Source organism: Furipterus horrens, unplaced genomic scaffold (genome assembly GCF_987537825.1).
Source record: "Furipterus horrens unplaced genomic scaffold, mFurHor1.1.pri manual_scaffold_2, whole genome shotgun sequence".
NCBI classification, from domain to species: Eukaryota; Metazoa; Chordata; class Mammalia; order Chiroptera; family Furipteridae; genus Furipterus; species Furipterus horrens.
Window position 1 is genome coordinate 159,926,931 of NW_028327172.1, and position 24,292 is coordinate 159,951,222.

At 35.8% G+C, this 24,292-nt stretch overlaps 1 protein-coding gene across 1 annotated transcript in view; it reads left to right on the top strand.

The window, feature by feature from the left end:
• Nucleotides 1–24,292, top strand: part of LOC150019825 (cytoplasmic dynein 2 heavy chain 1-like) — a 287,287-nt gene that overhangs the window by 89,128 nt on the left and 173,867 nt on the right. Inside the window, exons 49-55 of the mRNA XM_090266701.1 lie at nucleotides 508–756; nucleotides 1,290–1,398; nucleotides 4,656–4,769; nucleotides 6,610–6,752; nucleotides 12,456–12,540; nucleotides 15,695–15,849; nucleotides 17,409–17,546. Of these exons, the coding sequence (XP_090122827.1) occupies nucleotides 508–756; nucleotides 1,290–1,398; nucleotides 4,656–4,769; nucleotides 6,610–6,752; nucleotides 12,456–12,540; nucleotides 15,695–15,849; nucleotides 17,409–17,546 (993 nt within the window). The remainder of the gene's footprint in view (nucleotides 1–507; nucleotides 757–1,289; nucleotides 1,399–4,655; nucleotides 4,770–6,609; nucleotides 6,753–12,455; nucleotides 12,541–15,694; nucleotides 15,850–17,408; nucleotides 17,547–24,292) is intronic.

Consider the following 24,292-nt stretch of genomic DNA (forward strand, 5'->3'; position numbering starts at 1 on the left):
TCCAGTTGTGCTCTCTTCCCTCCCTCTGTCACAGAGTCCCCGGCAGGGCACACTGCCCGTGCGTGGGCCTTTGCCCCTCTCCGAGCAGTGCTTAAGAGCAAGAAGTCACAAAATATTACTTAGGTTCTATGTTTCTAGAGTTTTAGGATTGTTATGTATGGTCTCTGCACACTGCTTTGATTTGTAACAACTGGAAAATTTTGAGAGCTTTTGAAGTTTTTAAAATTAACCTGGTATCTCAACACTGCTTTTTACCAGCAGTGTACAAAATAACTGACTATTGTGAGCCCTTGAACTTGTTTGATATCATACATATTTTTCCTTAGAAAGTGCCATAAAGCTTGATTATTGGATAGATAAAATGTAGAGTGTGTAATTTACTTGCAGTTACTTAACCCCTTTTGTAGGGTGCACCTAAAGTGAATATCTTAATCTAGATACTACCATTTGTATTATGTAATTGGGGCTTATATTGAATATAAAATATTCTTTATGATTTTTTAAAAGGGCATTATTCATTATGGACGAGATAACCAGAATTCAGATATTTTACTTTTTCAAGAAGTCCTGGAGTACATGTCTCGGATAGACAGAGTGTTGAGTTTTCCCGGAGGGTCGCTGCTGTTGGCAGGACGGAGTGGTGTAGGCCGGCGGACTGTCACTTCTTTAGTCAGCCATATGCACGGAGCAGTGCTGTTTTCTCCAAAGGTCTCCAGAGGCTATGAGCTCAAGCAGTTCAGAAATGATCTCAAACATGTGAGTTACAATCTTTTCCTTTATTTGGTTTTAAATCACAATAGTTATTATTCTAAAGGCCTTCAAAGATCTCTAAGTCTCTGCTATACAACAGTCTTTATTTTAATTTTGACGATTATTTCGTCATAATTATCAGAAAATCGTGTTATTATGTACAGATAGGAAAAAGATTCCTATTAGGATTTTAATCTTTCAGGTACCCCAGAATGGAATGGTAGATGGACATGAAAGAAACAAAAGGAAGGAGTTTATATGGGACATATGTAGATATGTATAAAAATTATTTTATAGTTTTTTTTTACTGTGTCCTAGCTATAAAATAATTTAAATTTCCCCCAAATAGTATCGGGTCATCATGAACTGGATTTACTTTCCAAACTATAAAGCCGATGATTAATTTTTAATTTTGATTACTGAAATAAAAATAAAGAAAGAAATAATGCGACTTAATTTACATACAGAATGAAAGTTAACTGTTCCAAAAATATTTAAAAATATTTAATTGTACCAAAATGTATTTTCTTACTGTGCAGGTGCTGCATCTCGCAGGTATTGAAGCACAACAGGTAGTTTTACTTCTCGAGGATCACCAGTTTGTACATCCTGCATTTTTGGAGATGATCAATAGCCTTTTGTCTTCAGGCAAGTGAATGGTTTCTAATCATAGACAACAAACTTATAATGTAAAAATTATGCAAGTAAAATTTTTCTGTGTAAAATTATGTTTCAGAGAACTTTTGGCATAGCTTTTATTAAGGTGACATGGGATTAAATGTTCTCAGAGCAGGAGAATTGAGAAATTTGTTTCTATAAAACCAAAAGATTAAAAAATTATATAAAATGATTGTTGATGAGGGAGGGGAGAGGGGGCTAAGGGAGGAAAGAAAGGGAAGGGTCTAGTCAAGGAACTAGTATGAATGGCCCACGGACATGGACAACGGGGTGGGGATTGACTGTGGGAGGGGGTGTAGGAGGGGCAGGGGAGAGCAAAGGGGGAAAAATGAGACAACTGTAATAGGAAAATAATTTTTTAAAAAACGGGAACAATTGAATATTGGTAAATATACTGAAAAATTGGCCCTCTTGCCTTTGGTGGGACTGTGATCTGTTTTAACCCTTTGGGAAAGTTATCAGCCAGTACTTACTTACTTAAAAAATGTGCCATACCTTTTGTTATAGCAATTCTATTATCTGTAGAAATTTAACCTACAGAAATAAAAGAACTAGTATGTAAGGAAATAATATAATTTACAATAAAACATTTGTAGAGCATCACTGTTTATCATTAGTGGAATGGTTGAATAATTATGGTATGATCTTAACATGGACACATGAATACAGATATATTCCAGATAATATGAGATCTTAGTTTTGTGAAATCATGGTGTACTCCTATTGTCTCCGGAAACACCTGACCTCTTTGGTGGTTTCCTGATACCTGAAATTTCTCCTATGTTTCCTTTTGTAAAGAATTTATGAAATTTATTATAATCTCTCTGTAATGAATAATCACTGTTGATAGAATTGGTATGTGGTAGGTTAGTTTTAATCTTGGAACAAAAATATTTTGTTACTTAAGTACAAAATAAACCTTGTTAAATACTAGTTTCAACTGTATGGGTTCTTCTGTTGTGGGACCCCAGGACAAAATTACACGATGCCCATGTCTGACTCAGTTATTTTATCTTATTTTTAAAAAGTTTTTATTTATTTATTTTTAGAGAGAGGGGGAGGGAGGATGAAAGAGGGAACATTGACGTGAGAGAGAAACATCAGTGTTTTGCAGACATGCCCTGACCAGTGATTGAACCTGCAGCCTAAGTATGTGTCCTGACAGGGAATCAAATTGACAACCTTTTGCTTTGTGGGACAATACCCACCAACTGAGCCAGGGCAGTCAGGGATGAATCAGTTATTAATAAATATGTGTTTTGCGTCATGCAAGGTAGGCTGTGGATAAAACTGTTTTTAGTATTTTAACAGCTTTGGTTGAAAAAAATCATTTAATTTATAATATGAGCTATCTATACTTTAGTATTCTAATGAGAAGTATAGACCAGGACTCTAGTTAGATGAGTGGTAGGTCAATTTCTGTTAAAAGACTTGATGGATAATGGCAAGTGAAAGTGGTAGGTCTTGAGCAAACTTGAAGTGTTTGTGGTCTTTTTATAGAATAACCGGTTTATTTTTAAGGTGCATTTCTTATTCTTGCATATTGCTTAAGTTGTCACTAGATGGAGACCTCATTTATTTTGGCTGAGATGAAATAGTAGACAAGCTTTACAGTCTTTTGCTTTGTGAAAGCAAGTATGTAGATAAGTGTTAACAGTAATTATTGTCTATCAGGACACATTGGTCTTTATCAAGGTATAACTGCAAAAATCACGAATAAAGTTAAATTTTGGTCATTTGAAATTTTGCCAACATTTTTTGGACACATAAATTTATTTATTTTTAGAGAAAGGGGAAGGGAGGGAGAAAGAAGGGGAAAGAAACATCATTCAGTTGCCTCTTGTACACTCCCAACTGGGGACCTGGCCCATGACCCACGCATGCCCCCTGACTAGGAATTGAACCAGCAACATTTTGGTTTGCAAGAACAACGTCCAGCCCACTGAGCTACCAATCAGGATGGCAAAAATATATTTGAAAAATACTTTCAGAGAAATTACTCAATAGGCCTTTATCTCTCTTTTTATTTCAAATTCTTATTTCCTGTCATGTATAATGTGTTAGTAGAGCCAGCTTTCTTTGCTAAACTTAAGCAATTAAAAAGTATCTTTGCATGGCTACAATTCAGAGAAAGACATAGAGCTGATATATGTGTGCATGTGTTTTGAGTACATACAAACTTGGAGAACGGTGAGTGGTCTGAGACTCTTGAGTTGAGCCTGAAAGAAAGTAGAAATCAAATTGTGATGGGCCCTATGTGAATGCAGTACTTTGGATGTATAGCGAAATAATTTTTACTTAATCTTACAGTTTCTTCTGAACTATAGTATATTGGTTTAACAGATATTAATTAAACACCTGTTATGTGCCAGACCCAGTACTAAATATTGGATTTATAGATGTGAACAAGATGTGGTTCAGGCCCTCTATCAGATGCTTATAGTCTTAATCAACTTTGATTTGACTTCTATCATTCTGTTCCTAGTAGCAGTTCACAGATTAGTTCTTCTTATATCTAGTACAAGTTTACTCATCCATCTATTCACTAATTTGTTTATCTAACAAATGCTGGTGTTACTGATACTTTGCTGAGGTTTTCCTAGGGTTAATATTGAACATGATTAAATACTTGTCCTCTGGGAATTCAGAATCGAATTAGCAGGCAAGAGAAGTAATTCATTCATTATTAAATGATGTGATAAATGCTAAACAGTACTATGTTTGGATATTATGTGAAATAGAAAAGAGTCCTTTACTGAGCATGTGGATTGTTGGGAAAGGCTCATGGGAATAGCAGTTGGCAAAGTAGTATCTTGAAAGATAAGTATTAATTTGGGGGAAGATAAGGGGCAGGGGAAGACTGGGTTCATATTACTGAAAGAGGGAGTATTACCTTACATTTACAGAACACAGGGAAACTCATTGAGGCTAGAACACAGGGCCTTGTAGGGGAGGGTTGAAGGAGAACCTTGAAAGGCAGATGAATGGATAGATTATGAATTGTCTTGAATGGCTTGCCTAGGAGTTTGAATTTTATTAAATGAAGGCAACAGATATAGATTTGTGACTAATATTGAGCTGTTGAAGTTTGTGTATTTTTGGAAATAAAGATTGAATAAGGGCAGATTATTTAATACAAAAATAGAAAAAGCTTTGTATATGTAAAATATATTTTGAATTAGTGTAATACAACTAAAATTACTGAGAAATGTAATGTTACTCTGTAGGCGAAGTTCCTGGGCTCTATACTCTTGAAGAATTAGAGCCCTTGCTGCTGCCACTGAAAGATCAGGCTTTACAGGATGGATTTTTTGGACCAATTTTCAATTACTTAACATATAGTAAGTGACATAATTTATTAATTCAAACTCTGGTTCATGTGAAATAAATACTATTTAATTTACCTTATTTTATATAGATTGCAAAGCTATCTTAAATTTTGGATCCAGTTATTAATTTATACTTTTTTCTTTTATGTGAAGCTTTTAGAAAATAACACTTATGGGAAGCCGGGGTGCTTGGTGGTGGCAAATGTGGCTTAACCCCAGAGTGGAAAACCAGTGGGAGTGTGGCGGCACACAGGACCCACTCCACACGCTGGTTCTCCTGTGGGGAACCAGGCCTGCATTTCTACAATAGCTTAAAAGCTTGCTTTCTGCTAAGGACCCCCTCATCCTGGGCTGAGAATAACAGATGTTCAGCGTGTAACCTTGAAGCAGTTTCTTAGGGCCTATTATGGGCCAATTTCTAAGAACAGGATGTGGCTAGAAGAGTTATCCTTATCATCCATGCATGTGTAACATTCTTTTCTGTTATATAAAAGTAATAATCATATAAGGCAATGACTGGCACAATGATTCATAACTTTCTTGGATATAATCCACCTAGGGAATTAATAAAAGCCTGTTAAGGCAGGAGCAAACTGCGCTTTCTCCTCTAGAAAGTGGCCAGTTTTGTCTCCTCTTCTCCACAGGACTCTTGCAGTCCGTGTGCATTTACTCACTTCATCCACAATGCCCTGGACCCTGCTGGTCGGAGGTCCGCGACAAACACTTAGGTAGTCTAAAGGCTAACCGATAATAAAAACATGCAAATTTTTAACAAAAGGAGAAGATGAAAATGTGGTAATGTTCTTTTAAATATTTACTGCCTTTGTTTTATTGTGGTAAAATTAGTGCTTATATCTCCTATCTAAGAGAATTAATGAAATACTTAGTTTGTGCCAGGCTCTGTATATTTTTTTAAACTAAATAACCTGCTACTATTACAGGGACAGTTTTTTTTTTTTAATATATATTTTTATCCTCACTTGAGGACAGTTTTTTAAGTTGCTGGGAGAGAGGAAGTAAGAGAGAGAAACATCGATGTGAGATCATCGATTGATTGCCTCCCATATGTGTGCAGACCAGAGCACCTGGACTTCGGATTGAACCTGCAGCCTAGTTTGTGCCGAAACCAGGAAGTGAACCTGTAACCTTTTGTTATGGGATTGCTCTCTAACCAACTGAGCCACACCAGGCACAGGAACACTTTTATGTGTACTGTCATTATCTAAAATTGAATAAGTAAAAACGAGACAATAATATCACACAGACATTACTATTACATTTATCTTATTTATTTTTCGAAAGGAACACTTATAATTGATGAAATGGAGAAAGTTGTTAAAGAGCTATCCTCCCTTCCCTCTCTTTCAAGGAAAATCTACCACACGTGTAAGAAACAGATCATCCTAGTGCTGCAGGGTTTTAAACTGTTTCAGAACATAGAAAATATAGGAAAGTTTCTAAATTCCGTTTTTGAAGGGAAAATAACATTGATACTGAAACAGGGAAAAGGTAATTTCTCTTAAAACCAAACATCAATTTTTGCTTGTGAATATTGAAATAAAAGTCCTTGCAAGAAAAATTATAAAATAGAATCCAGTATCACATTTGAAAAATAACATACAGAACAGTATCCTTCTGGACATTTTTTGTTAGTATGTACCCACACACAAAGTAATTTTTAACTAAAATAATAATAATAAAATACTGTGTCACAGCTTGTTCTTTGTAATGAAAAGCTCCTACTATTCCATTCCAGAACATTTTAACCTTATAAAACCAGATCATATTTAGGTCTCACCAATTATTATTGCTGTAATATTACATAATTTTAATTCTCTTATGTAACTTTTAGGAATTCAACAAAACTTGCATGTTGTCTTGATAATGGACTCTGCAAGTTTAAACTTCATAATAAACTGTGAGAGTAACCCAGCGTTGCATAAAAAGTGCCAAGTGCTGTGGATGGAGGGTTGGTCAGTCAGCAGTATGAAGAAAGTAAGTTTAACATTTACATTTAAATATGGAAATAAAAAAAAAAGCACATTTTGTTTTTGAAGTTACTGATTTTCTTTCTTTTTGATTTCTTTAATTTTTTTTTAATGTACTATTTTATTTTATTTTTGTTGTTCACACTATTAGAGATGTCCACTATTCTCCTCCTTTCCCCACTACCCGCCTCCCTGACACTACATTGTTTTCTGTGTCCATTGGCTTAGCATATATGCATATATATTCTTTGCCTAAGCTCTTCTAGTCCCCTGCTTCCCCATAGCTGTCAGTCTGTTCCATGTATCTATGCCTCTAGTCCTATTTTGTTCACTGGTTTACTTTGTTTATTAGATTCCACATAAGAAGTTACTAAGTTTCCCAACTTCCCTTTGGTGTTTGATATAATAATTGTCTTAATTGTGGCACTGAACATGTCTTGTATATTTGAAGATAACACTTTTTTTCATATTCTTGTATGATGTTATAGTTTAGTTGTGTCGAGAATTTTAAGTTGAAGATTACATTCTTAAGGACAAGATATTTATTGTATTTTAAAAAATATATGCATTTCACTGGACTTCTGGTCAAGATGGAGGTGTAGGTAGACATGCTCTGCCTCCTCACACAACCACAAAAGGAATTACAACTAAATCTTAAAAGAAATAATACTCAGGACTGTCAGAAAATTGAACTGTATGGAAATGTGACAACAAAGGGCTTAAAGAAGTCACATTCATCCAGACGAGTAGGAGGGGCAGAGATGCAGAGATGGATGGAGAGGCAAGATGATGGGGTGTGGCATGGAGAGGTGGCGGAGGCAGGATGGGCACAGGTGGTCCCACATTCACATGTGATGGATAAAAATCAGGAGGAATACCTTGGGAGCGAGCAATCCCAGCCCAAGGCCAGACTGCACAACTCAGGGTTCCAGCGTAGGGAGATAAGTCCCCATAACTTCTGTCTGTAAAAACCAGTGGAGATTTGGGCGGCAGAAGAAACTGCTACATATTCAGAAAGCTCCACTTAAAGGGCCTGCATGGTCTTAAAATGTATGCAAACCCACCCACTCTGGGATTTAACACCAGGGCAACAGCTGGAAAGGCAGCAGCCACATATGAGGAGTGAGTGAAGTGACTAGAAATTGCAAACCCACTGAAGCCAAGCGGCAGCACAGCCCCCTCTCTGACCTCCCTGACCCCTCACAGATCCACAAAGTGGTCAAACGGGTTGCCCCACCCTGGCAATTACCTAATGCTCAACCCCACACAATTTACAGGTTCCTTTTACAGGGAGTCCAAGCAGTTCTGCCTGATACACAGAAACAAACACGGGGGGGGGGGTGGGCTGCCAAGTTGAGGAGACAAAGAAATATGGCCCAAATGAAAGAATATAACAAAACACCAAAAAAGAGAACTAAACGAAACGGAGATAGCCAACCAATCACATACAGAGTTCAAAGCACTGGTGATCAGGATAATATATATCTACAGGGAACCAACAGTGAACAGAAGGAAGCTGGGATTAAAAGCAACAAATTGGAACATAAGGAAGAAATAAACATTCAATCAGAGCAGAAAGTTAAGAATTAAAAAAAAACAAGAATAGAATAAGACTCTGGGACATCTCCAAATGTGCCAACATCTGAATCATAGGAATGCCAGAAGGAAAAGAGGAAGAGCAAGAAATTGAAAATTTATTTGAAAAAATAGTGAGAGAAAACTTCCTTAATTTGGCAAAGGAAATAGACATACAAGTCCAGGAAGCACAGAGTGTCCCAAACAAGTTGGACACCAAGAGGACCACACAAAGACACATCATAATAAAAATGCCAAAGGTTAAAGAGAGAATCTTAAAAGCAGCAAGAGGGAAAGAAGAGAGTTACCTCCAGAGAGTTCCCATAAGACTATCAGCAGATTTCTCCATAGAAGTTTTGCAGGCAAAAAGGGACTGGCAAGAAATATCCAAAAAGATGAGAAGTGAGGACCTACAAACAAGATTGCTCTATCCAGCAAAGCTATTATTTAGAATGGAAGGACAGATAAAGTGCTTTCCAGACAACATAAACCTAAAGGAGGTCATCATCACTAAGCCATTATTACATGAAGTGTTAAAGGGACTTATTTAAGAAAAAGAAGCGGCTCAAAACTATGGACATTAAAAGGCAACAAATTCACAACTATCAACAACTGAATCTAAAAAAAAGAAAAAAACTGAGCTAACAAGCAGACCAGGAACAAAATCATAAGTATGGAGATTATTTGGAGGGTTATCAGCTGGGAGGGGGAAGGAGGAGAATGGGGGAAAATCGCAGGGGTTAAAACATACAATTGGTAGATACAAAATAGACAGGGGGATGTTAAGATTAGTAAAGGAAATGGAGAAGCCAAAGAACTTGTATGAATGACCCATGGACAAGAACTAAAAGGGGGATTGCTGAAGGGAAGGGATGTACAGGGCGGAGGGGAGCAAAGGTGGAAAAGTGAGACTACTGTAATAATAATCAGTAAAACATACTAAAAAATATAAAAACCAAAATTAACCAGAAAAAGAAGCATTTCACTAACCTAGCAAAGTTACCTTATAAAAGCATCACAGTAATAATTTTAGCATATTTTTAAACTAAAATTTAACTCTTTCAAAAAAAATCTTATCTTTCCTGTGTTATGTGTTTTGAATATGAAATGTCAGGTAATTGAGATGCAAGGTTGAGGCTGGATATATGAATCTGGAGTTCAGGGGAAAGGTCAGGCATACATAAGATAAAAATTTTAGAATTATCAGACTATAGTTGGTATTTTAAACTATGAGATTGAATGATGTCATCAAAGGACTGAATGTTGCCCAAAGATGGACTAGATCCAAGGACTGAAGCCTGGGACACTTTAACTTTAGGAAGTTGAAATGAAAAGGAGGAACCCACAAAAATTCTGAGAAGGAGCTGCTTGAGAATAGGAGGAAAACCAGGAGAGTGTGAAGACAAGCAAAGCCTAAAGTATAAATTTAAAATATTCTCATGGAAGCTTAAGTGTTTTGTCAGAAATCAGAGAAGGAATTTTAGAAAAAGAAAACATTCTCTAGCTTGAGAATCACAGCACTTTCAAACCCTCCATTACTTCAGGAATTATTGGGCTTACCTTTTATTCAATCTGAGAAATTCAGAAAACAATTTTTTTTACCTGATTACCTGGATTACTTGTGCTTTCTCTTGCTATTAATTTTAACCCTATTAGGTAATAGGAATTGAAGCTTTTTGGCTTCTTGTAAAAATTCATAGTTCTATTATTTTATTTTCTTCCTGGGAAACTAAGAGTTTTTCTATATGTTAAAATAGTAATCCTATAAGATTATAATGTTTTCTATAATAATTGTTATCTGTTTATGAGACTTTCTTTTTTTAAGTATATTTTATTGATTATGTTGTTACAGTAGTTCCAATTTTTTCTCCTCCTTGCTCCCCTCTGTCCAGTACCCGCCTTTCCTCCAGAAATCTCACCCTGCTTAGTTCATGTTCATGGGTCATGCATATAAGTTCTTTGGCTTCATCTTTTCCTATATTATTCTTAACTTCCCCCTGTTTACTTTGCACCAACCAATTATGCTTCTTAATCCTTGCACCATTTCCTCATTTCTCCCCCTCCCGCCTCCCAGCTGATAACCCTCCAAATGATCCCCATACCCATGCCTCTGTTCCTATTCTGGTTTGTTTAGTTGGATTTTGTTTTTATTTTTTAGATTCAATTGTTGATAGTTGTGAGTTTGTTGTCATTTTAGTGTTCATAGTTTTGATCTTCTTTTTCTTAAGTAAGTCTCTTTGACATTTCATATAATGATGGCTTGGTGATGATGAACTCCTTTAGCTTCACCTTGTCTGGGAAGCACTTCATCTGCCCTTCAATTTTGAATGATAGCCTTAATGGATAGAGTAATGCTGATTGCAGGTTGCCTTTCATCACATTGAATACTGCTTGCCAGTCCTTCCTGCCTGCAAAGTGTCCTCTGAGAAATCAGCTGATAGTCCTATAGGTACCCCTTTGTAGGCAACTGTCCACCTCTCTCTTGCTGTCCCTAGGACTCTGTCTTTATCTTTCACCTTTGGCATCTCAGTCATGATGCATCCCGGTGTGGTTCCCTCTGGGTCCAGCTCACCCGGGACCCTCCGTGCTTCCCAGACCTGTACGTCCATCTCCTTTGCAAAATTTGGGAAGTTTTCCTCATTTTTTTTCAATTCTTGCTTCCTCATGCTGCACTGGTTGACTGTTTTTTTCTTCCTTATGTTCCAAATCATTGAATAGAACCCCAGTTTCCTTCCCTTCACCATTGGTTTTTGTGTGAATTTTCCTTCGTTTCACTTAGCATAGCCTTCACTTCTTTTCTTATGCGTTTGCCATACTCAAGCTTTTCTGTCACGCCTGTGAGCACCTTTATCACCAGTGTTTTGAATTCTTTGTTAGGTTCGCTATCTCCTCATCGCTTAGTTCTCCCACTGGAACCTTGGTCCGTTCCCCGTTTTGGGCCATACTTCTCTGTCTTCTCATTCTGACAGGTTCCTGTGTTTGTTTGCCTTCGCGTCCTGGGTAGAGCTGTCGCTCCGTGGAGCCTTAGGGATTCATCAGTACAGGGTGACCTGTTTCACCACGTTGTGGCACTGTATGTGGGGGAGGGGGTCCGAGAGGGAACAATGCCACCTGCCCAGCACTTGCCCCCCCTTCCAAGCACTTCTCCCACTTCCGCACCGGAACGGTGCCCCTCCAGCTGCTGCCCTGCCTGTTGTTCCCAGAGTGGATGGGTCTGTGGATGTTTTAGGACCATGGGGGCCCTTTAAACAAGCGGACTCTGCTGAGACCAGCAGTTTCTGCCTCCACCCCAACCCCCACTGGTCTGCACAGTCAGAAGCAGTGAGGCTTGATTTTCCCCGGTGCTGGTCCCTCCCAACTTTTTAAAATGTGTGACTGCACTTTCTGCCGGCCTGCCACTGCTGCCATCACCACACTGTGTCTGTCCTCTCTGCTCCTCCTACCTGTCTGGATGAGTATTTTCTCTCCATATCTCTGTTTTCTGGGCTTCCATGCAGTTTGAGTTTTTGAAACTTCTGGTTGTTTCTAGTTTTGAGGTAGTTGTATTTTCTCTTAGTTGTGTAGGAACACCCAGCGTGTCTGTCTACACCTCCGTCTTGGCTGGAAGTCACCGAGACTTTATTTTCTTTATTGTGATAGTGGCAAAAACCTTATTATAGCTAAATAATAGATAGTTTTTAAAATTATCAATTATTAAATTGTTTTAATTTACTTTCAGTTATTTCTTATTCAAGAAAGCTAAGAATCCTTACTATCCCTTTATGCCACAAAGGCATTTTTTAAATTTTATGCCAGATATTTTAATTATGTAATTGGCATTTGTGATTATTTTCTAATTTAATCCAAATAGTACTTCCCTTCATTTTAAAGTCTAATCGTCTTTTAAGTCCCTCAATGTCATTAATTTACAATCAGTTAATGGTTAATATATGTCAAAATCTTGTTGAGGAAATAATGTCTTTTGAAGATGGATATATTGATTTTTTTCTTTTGGTCTGGAACAAATCCTAGAAGAAAAATGCAATTAATACTTTGTGTGTGTGTGTGTGTGTGTGTGTGTGTGTGTGTTGAAAGTTTTTAGCCTCTGATATTACATTTACTTGAACGACTTAAAGAGTTGCTCTTCGTTTTTTAGATACCTGAAATGTTATTCAGTGAAACAGGTGGTGAAGAAAAATATGGTGACAGAAAAAGAAAAGATGAAAAGAAGAAGTACACAGGTAATTCTGATGAAATTGATTGAAACTGATTTTTAATTGTGAAAGGGTCATCTGATGTTACAGAGCCATTAAGGATTCACAGTGATTATTAATTTGAATAATATAAAACTAAGAAAGTTACATCTCTTGATGAAAACTATACTTTAAAGCCCTCTTTATTTGTAAGTAAGTTTTTATGTCATTTCATGTAAGACCTAACAAAATATCTGTTGTTTGAATTTAAGAAAGTAATAATTATATATTTGACCCAAATGATCTGAAGAGCCTTCTTATATTATTTGGGGTCTTTTGCTAATAGCCTAAACTTTTCATATTATTTTATTACCTATATATGTTATTGCACTCTATTTACACCTGAAAAAGTTTTATTATATTATTTGAGTATGAGCATAATATTTTCTTAAGTATAATATTCTCATTATATTCTCCAGTTCTAAATTAATTTTCAACGTGATGCTTATACTTCCTTTTACCATACATTCATTTGTTTATATAACCATCTAATCATCACATACTTATTGAACTTGTTTTATTTTAGGTGCTAGAGATGATGTAGGAGTTTGTAGTCTAATGATACCAAGAATTATGTTCTATATAAACATAAAACTGACGTAGCAAGATAAGTGATGGTAGAAGTTTTTATAAAGTACTGTGGAAACTGAAACTTCTAACAGGCAGATACTGTAGGAGTTGAATATTACCCGGACAGGCGGTTTGGGGAAGGGTATTCGCTTTAGAGTGACTAGCATGGAAAAGGCTTGAGAAATAAAACAGGAACTTTTATGGAACTCTAAATAACCCAGACAGTTGAAACATAGGATGTATAAATAGTAGAGTACTAGATGAAGAGGAAAAGGTAGGCAGGGTCAGGTAGCAAGGAGCCTTCCATGTCATACTAAGGGATTTGAATTCTAACTTATGCATGATATAGGGTCATTGAGATATTTTATTTTATTTTTAAATTATATTTTATTGTTGATGCTATTAGAGTTGTCCCAGTTTTTCCCCTTTGGCCCTCCTCCACCCAGCCCCCCAACTCCCTTAGGCCATTACCACACTGTTGTCCATTTCTATGGGTCATATATGTATGTTCTTTGACTAATCGCTTCACCTTCTTTTATCTAGTCTCTTGCTCCCTCCTCCCCTCTTACAGCTGTCAGTCTGTTATATGTTTCTATGCCTCTGATTCTGTTTTACTTGTTAGTTTATTTTGTTCATTAGATTCCACATATACATGAGATCATATGTCAGTCTTTCACCTACTGGCATATTTCACTGAGCATAATAGTCTCTAGGTCCATCCATGCTGTCACAAAAGGAAAGAGTTCCTTCTTTTCCACTGCTGCACAGTATTCTGTTGTGTAAAGGTACCATGGCTTTTTTATCCACTCATTTATTGATGGACACTTAGGCTGTTTCCAGATCTTGGCTGTTGTAAATAATGCTCCTGTGAACATAGGGGTGCATATATTCTTTTGAATTGGTGTTTTGGGATTCTTAGTATATATTCCCAGAAGTGGAATTGCTTGGTCAAAAGGCAGTTCCATTTTTAATTTTTTGAGGAAACTCCATACCATTTTTCACAGTGGCTGCACCAGTCTGCATTCACACCAACAGTGCAGTAGGGTTCCCCTTCCTCCATCTCCTTGCCAGAACTTGTTTGTTGATTTATTGGGGATAACTGTTCTGGCAGGTATGAGTTCACATCTCATTGTGGTTTTAATTTGCATCTCTCTGATGGCCAGAAATGCAGACCATTTTTTTCATATGTCTATGGGCTATCTGTATGTCCTCCTTGGAGAACTAACTTCAGATCTTTTGCAAATTTTTTAATTGGATTGTTTCCGTGGTATAAAGTCATGTAAAGTCTTTATATATTTTGGAAATTAAACCCTTGTCAGATGTATCATAGGCAAAAATGTTCTCCTATATACATAGTGGATTTCATTTTCATTTTGAAGATGGTGACTTTAACTGTGCAGATGTTTTTTAATTTGAGATAGTCCATTTGTTTATTTTTTCTTTTGTTTCTTTTGCACTAGGAGACAGTTCTGTAAAAATACTGCTATCTGGGATGTCTGAGATTTTACTGCCTGTGTTTTCTTCTAGGAATCAAATGGTTTCATGAGTTACATTTAAGTCTTTTTTCCATTTTGAGTTTATTCTTATGTCTGGTGTAAGTTGGTGGTCTAGTTTCATTTTTTGCCTGTACTTGTCCAGTTTTCCCACCACTACTTATGGAAGAGACTGTTTTTACTCCATTGTATACTCTTGCCTCCTTTGTCAAATATTAATTGATTATAAATGTGTGGATTGATTTCTGGGCTGTCTATTCTGTTCCATTGATATAACCAGAGTCTTGTTTTAGAAACAGAAATCTCTGGGCCCACCTCTTTGTTCAGTTATTGTAAAATAGATTGGTGTAGGGAGAAACCAAAGGCAATTGGACCACTATAGAAGGCTATTGCAATAATCTAAGAGGAAGAAATGGATTTGGGCAGCTAACAGGAGGTAATGTAAAGGGGAATTCATTATACAATGGCTGTAGCATATAAGGAAGGAGTCAAGAATTTTCCTTAGGTTTCTGACTTAGAAATTCATTAGACATTGATTTTATTTACTGGCACAGGGAATACAGGGGAACGAGATTGCAGCAGTGAGAGGAAGGTGATGTGTTTGTCATGGATGTGTTGGATTTAATATGAACGTATTCTTATTTTTTTGGAATTTGAAATCCAGTTTCTACCTGTGTCAAATGGAAGTGGATAGGTGTTACTTAGTTTGGTGTTGTTTTTCCATTTAGCAGTTTTTATTGATCTTACTTCTGGATCACATGTGTTGTTTCAGTTAATTTGTATGGTATGACAACCTGTAGATTTATCTTTCTTACAGAAATAAAAGTGTTCAGGGGAAATATGTAACAATAGAAAGATAGAGGTCACTGAAATTAAATAATTCAAAATTCATAAGGAAACGGGAGCTGTGAATTGATGTTTAGGAATGTCTGTGTACCTTTAAATAACGATGGTATCTCATATTTATAGTTTTATAGGTGGAAGAACCTGGTATGAATTAAATATAGTTAAGGTAATTTTCTCTAATTCTAATCGATTATACATATATTAAGTCATTTTTGTTTTCTGTCTCTTTCTAGTTGATCCTGATTTTTTAAAATCATTTTTATTAATCCATGAATCTTGTAAAGCATATGGTGCTACACCAAGCCGATACATGACATTTTTACATGTGTATTCTGCTATTAGCAGCAGCAAGAAAAAGGAATTATTAAAAAGACAGAGTCATTTGCAGGTATAATACTGGTAATCTTGAATTATTTTATCTATATACAGAACAACAATCCATGTTGACTGTGTCATATATTTAATATAAATAAATATTGTACTATATTAAATGCCTCAAAACAAACTCACTTATGTTCCTGTATTACCTACTAAATTGTAGTAATGGTTTTGTATTTTTTTTTATTCAATAATTATTCCTCTCCTTAACTGTATGGTAATTTTATGCTTTTATAGCTTACAAATTCAAAAATAGATGTTATTAATTAAAACATAATATCCCAGATCATGCTTTATAATTAACATTAAAACTTATATTTTATAAAAAATATTTTATTTTTGTCAGTACCTTCTGAACATTTTCCTTCCTTCATTTCTTTATTGGAAGTTTAAACTTTAATGTGGCATTAAAATTGGTCAGAGAGCACTTCTCCAAAGTTTTAGCTTCTGTTTGTTATAAACTAGGATTTACCTCAGCTGACAGTTATCTTATTCTTTCTAGTGATTCACTTTTATTTATATTAAGCCACTAACTACATGCTTTGGGAGGGTTAATTTCCTGATTTAGTTCTATCTGATGTTGTGGATAAATCACTTAAACTTGCAGAGGTTGTGTGTGTGTATTAGATCAAGTATATATTCACAGAACTAGCATGATGCCTGTCCTCTATGTTGGGGGCTCAGTAAATATTAGTTACATTTCTTTTTGCCATTATTATCTCCCCAAATCTTCTGACAAAAATGCCCAACTCATACTATATAAAAAAGGGAATATTTTTCATGTCCATCGCTTGGATTATTCACGGGCAGTAGGATGGGGTACCATAATTGCCAGGCCAGCCTCAAATGACCCAAAGAATTGGTAAGACATTTAGAATGATAGCCCAGCAGTGTCTTATAAAAATATAGATACTGGACAGACAAATCCAAATGTTATCCAGTATAAGAAGGGTAGCCCTTGATTTCTCTTAACCTGTCTATGAGACTTAAACATGGAAAATTTACTAAGTTTTATTTTCTTTCTATTTTCTTTCCCATATAATGCAGTGGGTAAAAACCCAGTGTTTAACCTATCAAATATATGTTGATCCGTTCAGCTTTAATTTTTTAAAAGGTTTTATTTATTTATTTTTAGAGAGAGGGAAAGGGGAGAGAAAGAGAAGGAGAGAAACATCAATGTGTGAGAGAAACATTGATCAGTTGCCTCTCCCATGGGCGCCAACCAAGGACCTGGCCCACATCCCAGACATGTACCCTGACCAGCAATCAAACCGGCAACCCTTTGCTTTGCAGGATGATGCTCAACCAACTGAGCCATGCCGGTCAGAGCTCAGCTTTATTGTGATGTTTTAAAATCTGTTTTTCTTTTAAGCCTCAGTGGATTGTTTTACTACATCTTAATGTGTATATAATTGAGGAAATCAGTATAAGTAGCAATGAGAAAAAACTAAATTATCTTGTGAATGTTTTATATGTGCACATGTACATTTTTGCTTGATTCTCATAGTCTTTACTGCGTTAGTATAGATTTTTTTTCTAAAAAATATTGCCAATATTTTATTTATGTAGGCTGGTGTATCTAAACTAAATGAAGCTAAAGCTCTTGTGGATGAATTGAACAGAAAAGCTGGAGAACAAAGTGTTTTACTTAAAACAAAGCAAGATGAAGCAGATGCTGCCCTTCAAGAGATCACAGTATCAATGCAGGTAATATTTAGAGTGAACACAAAAATGTGAACAATAGGAAAACCATTTATACCTGATTGTGAGAAATAACATTTTTAGTTACGTGAGTTAAAGAATACTGCTTATCTATGGAGAGTCAGACTGATAGTGTTGTGAACTTGAGCTTTTGTGGAAGAGCATGGTATCTTTCCATAATTTTTTACATTGAATATATTGGGTTTACATTGGTTAATAAAATTATATAGTTTTAAGTTATACAATTCTATAACACATCATCTGTTGATTGTATTGTGAATTCACCATCCCAAATCATGTCTCTATCACCAATTATCCTCCCTTTACACTCTCCTACCTCTTCCATTTCCCTGTGGTAATGATCATACTGTAGTCTGTGACATGTTATTTTGATTAAAAAAATCTTAACTTTATTCTCAATTCACCATATCATAATTTATTTAAACCCTATATATAGCTTTGTCTATAAATGATATTATTTGTTTATCCTCTGCTAGTTGATTTTTTTCTTTTATTTCTCTTAAAATTATCTCCTTCAGGCTAAAGGGGTTTTCCCTGCCTTTATTTTCTTGGTATTTACAAAATGTCTTTATTGTATTTATATTTTCACGATATTTTTAATATTTTGATTATATTCCCTTTTGTCATTGCCTTTCTTTTGTTAAACCCTTTAAAAGATTCCTCTTGAGTTCTTTTTTTGCCCAGGTATTCTTTTATGTCTTCATACCCTCTCAGGGTGATCTTGCACTTTACCTTACTTTTTACTATGAACTATATTCTGACCCCTACCAAATCCTCCTTTTTTGTTTTTCAGCCTAAATCCCTCCTCTGAGCTTCAAACTCAAATATCTAATAAGCTGTTAGATATGTTTTTTTTGAATTCCATGAGCATTACAATTTAAAAAAGATTCAAAACTGAACCCATAATTTTCCTCTCCTATATTCCTTTCCTTGGGTTATGGCACCACAGTGTAGCTAATAATTCAAGACAGAAGTTATGAATCATATTAGACTTCTTTTTTCTCAGTTCTTACATCTAATGAATTATTAAATTTGGTTAGTTGTACTATCTTGATTATGTCTTAAATATATTTGCCCTTCTCAATGTTGGTGACTATTTAACTTCAAGCCTGATGCCTCTTTTATTTAAATTAACTAAAATATTTACGGTGGACTTCTGGTTAAGATGGAGGTCTAGACAGACATGCTGGGTCTCCCTCCACAATTAAGAAGGAATACAACTACCTCAAAACTAGAGACAACCAGAAGTTCCAGAAAATTAAGCTTCATGGAAGTCCAGCAAACAAAGATATAAAGAAGAAACACTCATCCAGACAGGTAGGAGGGGCGGAGCCCAGGCAAAGAGGATGCGGTGTGGTGGTGACAGCAGCAGCAGCACCAGCAGGCCTGTGGAAAGTGCAGTTACACATTTTAAAAAGTGGGGAGGGACACCTGGGGAACATTCCCAGCTCCTCACCAGATCGCGCAGCTCATGGCGCTGGCACCAGGGAAAATAAAGCCTCATTGTTTCTGACTGTGCAAAATAGTGAGGGTTGGGACGGAGGAAGAAACTGTTGGTCTCTCAGCAGAGTCTGCTTATTTGAAGGGTCCCCACAGTCCTAGAACATCCGCAGACCCACCCACTCTGGGAAAGATGGCCGGGGCAACAGCTAGAGAGCACCAGCCCCATACAGAAGTGGGAGAGATGCCTGAAAAAGGGGTGAGTGCTATGAAAACAGCATTATTCCCTCTCTGACTCCTCCCCCACATACAGCACCACAACGGGGTGAAAGGTGTTGCCCTGTACTGACGAATACCTAAGGCTCCGCCCCTTACAACATATCAGGAGCGACAGCTCTACCTAAGACACTGAGGCAGACAAACACAGGAGCCTGTCAAGATGAGGAGGCAGAGAAGTATGGCTCAAAAGAGGGAACGGGTCAGAGTTCCAGTGGGAGAACTAAGCGATAAGGAAATAGCCAACCTAACAGACTCAGAATTCAAAACAAAGGTGATAAAGATGCTCACAGGCTTGACAGATATGCTTGAGTATGGCAGACACGTAAGGGAAGAAATGAAGGCTATGCTAAGTGAAATGAAGGAAAAGCCACACAAAACCAATGGTGAAGGGAAGGAAACGGGGGTTCAAATAAGTAATTTGATACATAAGGAAGAAAAAGACAGTCAACCAGTACAGAATGAGGAAACAAGAATTGAAAAAGATGATAAGAGGCTTAGGAACCTCTGGGACAACTTTAAATGTGCCAACATCCAAATCACAGGAGTGCCCAAAGGAGAAGAGGAACAGCAAGAAATTGAAAACTTATGTGAAAAAATAATGAAGGAAAACTTCTCAAATTTGGTGAAGGAGATAGACATACAAGCCTAGGAAGAACAGAGAGTACCAGACAAGTCAGACCCAAAGAGGACCACACCAAGACACATCATAATTAAAATGCCAAAGGTGAAAGTTAAAGAGAGAATCTTAAAAGCAGCAAGAAAAAAGGTGCCTATAAGACTTTCATCTGATTTCTCAAAAGAAACTTTGCAGGCAAGAAGAGACTGGCAAGAAGTATTCAATGTGATGAAAAGCAAGGACCTACAACCAAGACTACTCTATCCAGCAAAGCTATCATTTAGAATGCAAAGGCAGATGAAGTCCTTCCCAGACAAGGTAAAGCTAAAAGAGTTCATCATCACCAAGCTATTATTATATGAAATGTTAAAGGGACCTATTTAAGAAAAAGAAGATCAAAACTATGAACACTAAAATGACAACAAAACTCACAACTATCAACGACTGACTCTAAAAAATAAAAAAAAAATCCAACTAAGTAAACCAGAATAGGAACATAATCATAGGTATGGGCATCATCTGGAGGGTTATCAGCTGGGAGGGGGAAGGGAGAGAAATGGGGAAATGGTGCAGGGATTAAGTAGCATAATTGGTTGGTACAAAATAGACAGGAGGAAGTTAAGAATAATATAGGAAAGAATGAAGCCAAAGCACTTATATGCGTGACCCATGGACATGAACTAAGGGGGGGTGGGACTGCTGAAGGGAAGGGAGGTACTGGGTGGAGTGGACCAAAGGGGAAAAAGAAATTGGAACTACTGTAACAACATAATCAATAAAATATACTTTAAAAAAAGAGGATAACTGCAAAAATAATGATAAAATATTTACAAGACTAATATAAAGCATGTATTTACAAGACTTCAAAAAGCATCTATCTTAATTAAGTGCCACAAAAGTTGTTAAAAATAATAAAGTTAGAAGACATGATATGAAGACTTATGATATAAGTACTTATAAAGCTACAGTAATCAAGGCACTGTTGGTATAGCGATAGAGATATAGATCATTGGAGCACTGTGGAGTCTATAAATAGACTTGCACATACATGGTCAATGATTTCATACAAAAGTACCAATTTAATGGGGAAAGGACAGCCTTAAAAAAAAAAAATGGTGCTGGAATATTTATATATCCATGTGAAGAGAAAAAACACCCAGATTTTTACCTTAAAACTTAAATGAAAATTAACTTGATATGGATCATATATCTACATATATAGTATAAAGTTATAAAACTTTGTAAGAAAACATAGAAAATCTTTATAATGTTGGGTGAGGCAAAGATTTCTTACATATAATACCAAAATAGAAGAAAAAGTGATATATTGGATTATATCAAAATTAAAAACTACTGCCCATTGAAATAAATTAAAAGGAAAATTGCAGACTGGGAGAAATTATTTAGAACATACGTATCTGATGAATTACATGTATCCACAATATAGAAAGTATTTTAACTTGATAATAATAAAGCCCAACAGTCCAATTTTAAAAGTGGGCAAAAGATTCAAACATATTCTTTATGAAGGAAGACATGTGAAGAGTCAGTTAACACATGAAAAGATGATTATAGCATCATTAGTCGCCAAAAAATATAATCCCCTTATTTTCAGTATTGGGCCTTGTCCTAGTCTTTAACTGTGCCTGGCAATCCCAAATTCAGAAATTCTTTGACTTAATTTCTCTGAAAAAGTAACCTTTCAGCCAGTCTCTGCTAGTCACGAAGGGTAGTGGTATGAGTCCATGAACTACCTATTTAAAAAAAAAAAAAATTCGGTGAGACTTCAAAAAGCATCAGGTATTCTATAATTTTCATCAGCCACCTATAGCATTCTCTTGTAGTCTCCTGACTAGTTTCATTCTGAATGGATGGCTCTCTGCCTGGTCACAGCTGCCATTATAGGATCATACTTCTTCACCACCTGGTTTACTCCTTTGTTTCTGTGAAGTCTGTTTTACAAGAGCTTCTTGAGAAAGGATATTTGAGAAATATCTTGAGATTGCACATATATGAACATTCTGCTCTGTCCTTGGTTGGCTGGTTGGGTACTGGGAATAGTACTCTAGATTGGGATACGTTTTCTTCCAGATATTGATGTTATAGTCACATTTTTTCCATCTTCAATTGTTCTTATTGAAACATTCAAAGCTATTTAATTCCTAATCTTTTTGATGTGAGCTGTTTTTTTTTTTTAATCTTTTGAAATCTCTTATATCTTTGTTTTCCTTGTTCTGAAAGTTATGACATTTGCATTGATTTAGGTTTATTTATTTTCGTTCACTGTGCTGAACACCATGTGGGTTCTTTCCACCTGAAAACTTATTATTATTATTTTTCAGTTTGGGTAATTTCCTTAAATTATTTTCTTGATAATTTCCCACTATATCTTTGTTCTTAATTTTTGGAATATTTGTTATTTTGTCTTTGAGCTTCCTGTCTTCCAACCTGTTTTCTTTTTTATATTTTTGGTCCACGTAAAAATTTTGTCAACTGTATTTCCTATTTGTCCTGAGTTTTTAAAAAAATCCTCATGGGAGGATATGCTTATTAATTTTGGAGAGCGAGTGAGGGAGGGGGAGAGACAGAAAATGGAAGGAAGGAAGGAAAGAAGAAGAAAGAAAATGAAGGAAGAAGGAAAGGAAAGGGAGGAAGAGAGAGAGGAAGGAAGGAAGAAGGAAGGAAAGGGAAGAAAGCAAAGAGAGAGAAAGGAAAGAAAGAAAAACATGGATCAGCTTTCTCCTGAACACACCCCAACAAGGGATTGAACCCACAAACTAGGTAGCTGCACTGCCTGACTGGGAATTGAACCAGCAACCTTTAGTTGCATAGGATGACACTCCAACCAACTGAGCCACCTGGCCAGGACCTCATTTTCCTCTCTGTTATATTATTTCTCAGGAGGGTTGTTTAATATATCATTTTATATTTTGCTTTCTTCTCACTATAAACATAAAAGGCTTTTCTTTTTGTCTGGTCATCTTCATTGGAAATCTGAATATGGAAAGGGGAATTATATATTGTGAGCTTCACAAAATGGTTATCTGGACTGATTTGAATTACTTAATCAAAAAGACGTTTCACCTGATACATCAAAATTAATTCATTGGCATACAGAAAATTTTCAAAGGCAGTAATATTTCCAGATATTGATGGTTATGTACACATTCAGTGTTTCCAAGATAATTTTATTGAGTTTCTGACCTGATAAGTAATATATCAGAAAATCAAATGTAATTTTCATACTTTAAAAGTTTAGCATAATTTTTTTCTCAGGTTAATTTGGAACTAAATTAATATAAATATTTATTTAAAACAGCAAGTCAATTTGAATGTTAAAAATACCTGTCAAATGCTTCTTACCTTTAAAGAATAATTTGAAATATGAAAAAAGTGAAGGCTAAAATATAATACTGTTAATAGTTGTATATTTACAAAAAAAATATTCAACACTACGTGTGCTTGTGTTCTCTCAGACCAGTGAATATTAGTAATATACATTGCTTTAATACTTTTTTCTCTGGAATATTCTAAGAAGACATTTTTCTAACATTGTAGTTAGTTGTATTGCCTGACAGAAGAATCAGTGTGCATCTCCTAAGTTAATTTTGCTTAATTGTAAATAGCAGACATTTCTGTTTGTTATTTTGTTAAAAGAAAAATAAAAGTACACTCTAGAAAGACAGCTTAAATACCAAATTGCAACTTCTAAAGCTTGTGACATAAGGAAAGTATAAATTAAATGCAATTAGAACTCACAAAAGGATAACTTCAATTAGAAGAAAATGTTAATAGAAGAAATTCAGCAGCTGGGCCTTTAAGGATAATTTTGATTTGTGGAAATGGAGGAAATGCTTTCCCTGTTTAGGAATTGTAGCTGAGATACAAAGGTAGAGGTGCTTGTGGAATGTAAAAATTCGATTGAGCTGATGATGGTGTAAGGTACCTGAAGATAAGAGTGGGATATAAGAAAAATTTGGTTGGTTCAGTGATGGTCAGTTTTGGCTATAAGTTGGAACCACCGGGAAGTCTTTAAAAAAAATATCTGTGCCCTAGTTGCAACCAGATTCTAAGTATATCAACATATTTGGCAATAGGACACTAGGTGCTAATTTTGAAGCTCCCTGAATGATTATAATATGGTTGAGAACCACTGTTACAAGGGCTTTTGACAGGTTTTTTGACAAATTGCCTCTTTGGTTTTTCTGTTAGTATAAATAAACCAAATACAAACATTCACAGTATTAAAGCATTTTTATATATGTAGGACCCTTGCTTTTGCATTCATGAGCAAAGAATTCATGTGTTATTAGTATATAATTTAGTCTTCTTTGAAGTTTTACTAACTTTGTTCATATATTTGCCAGCGAATTATTGTCATGATTTCAATTGTTTT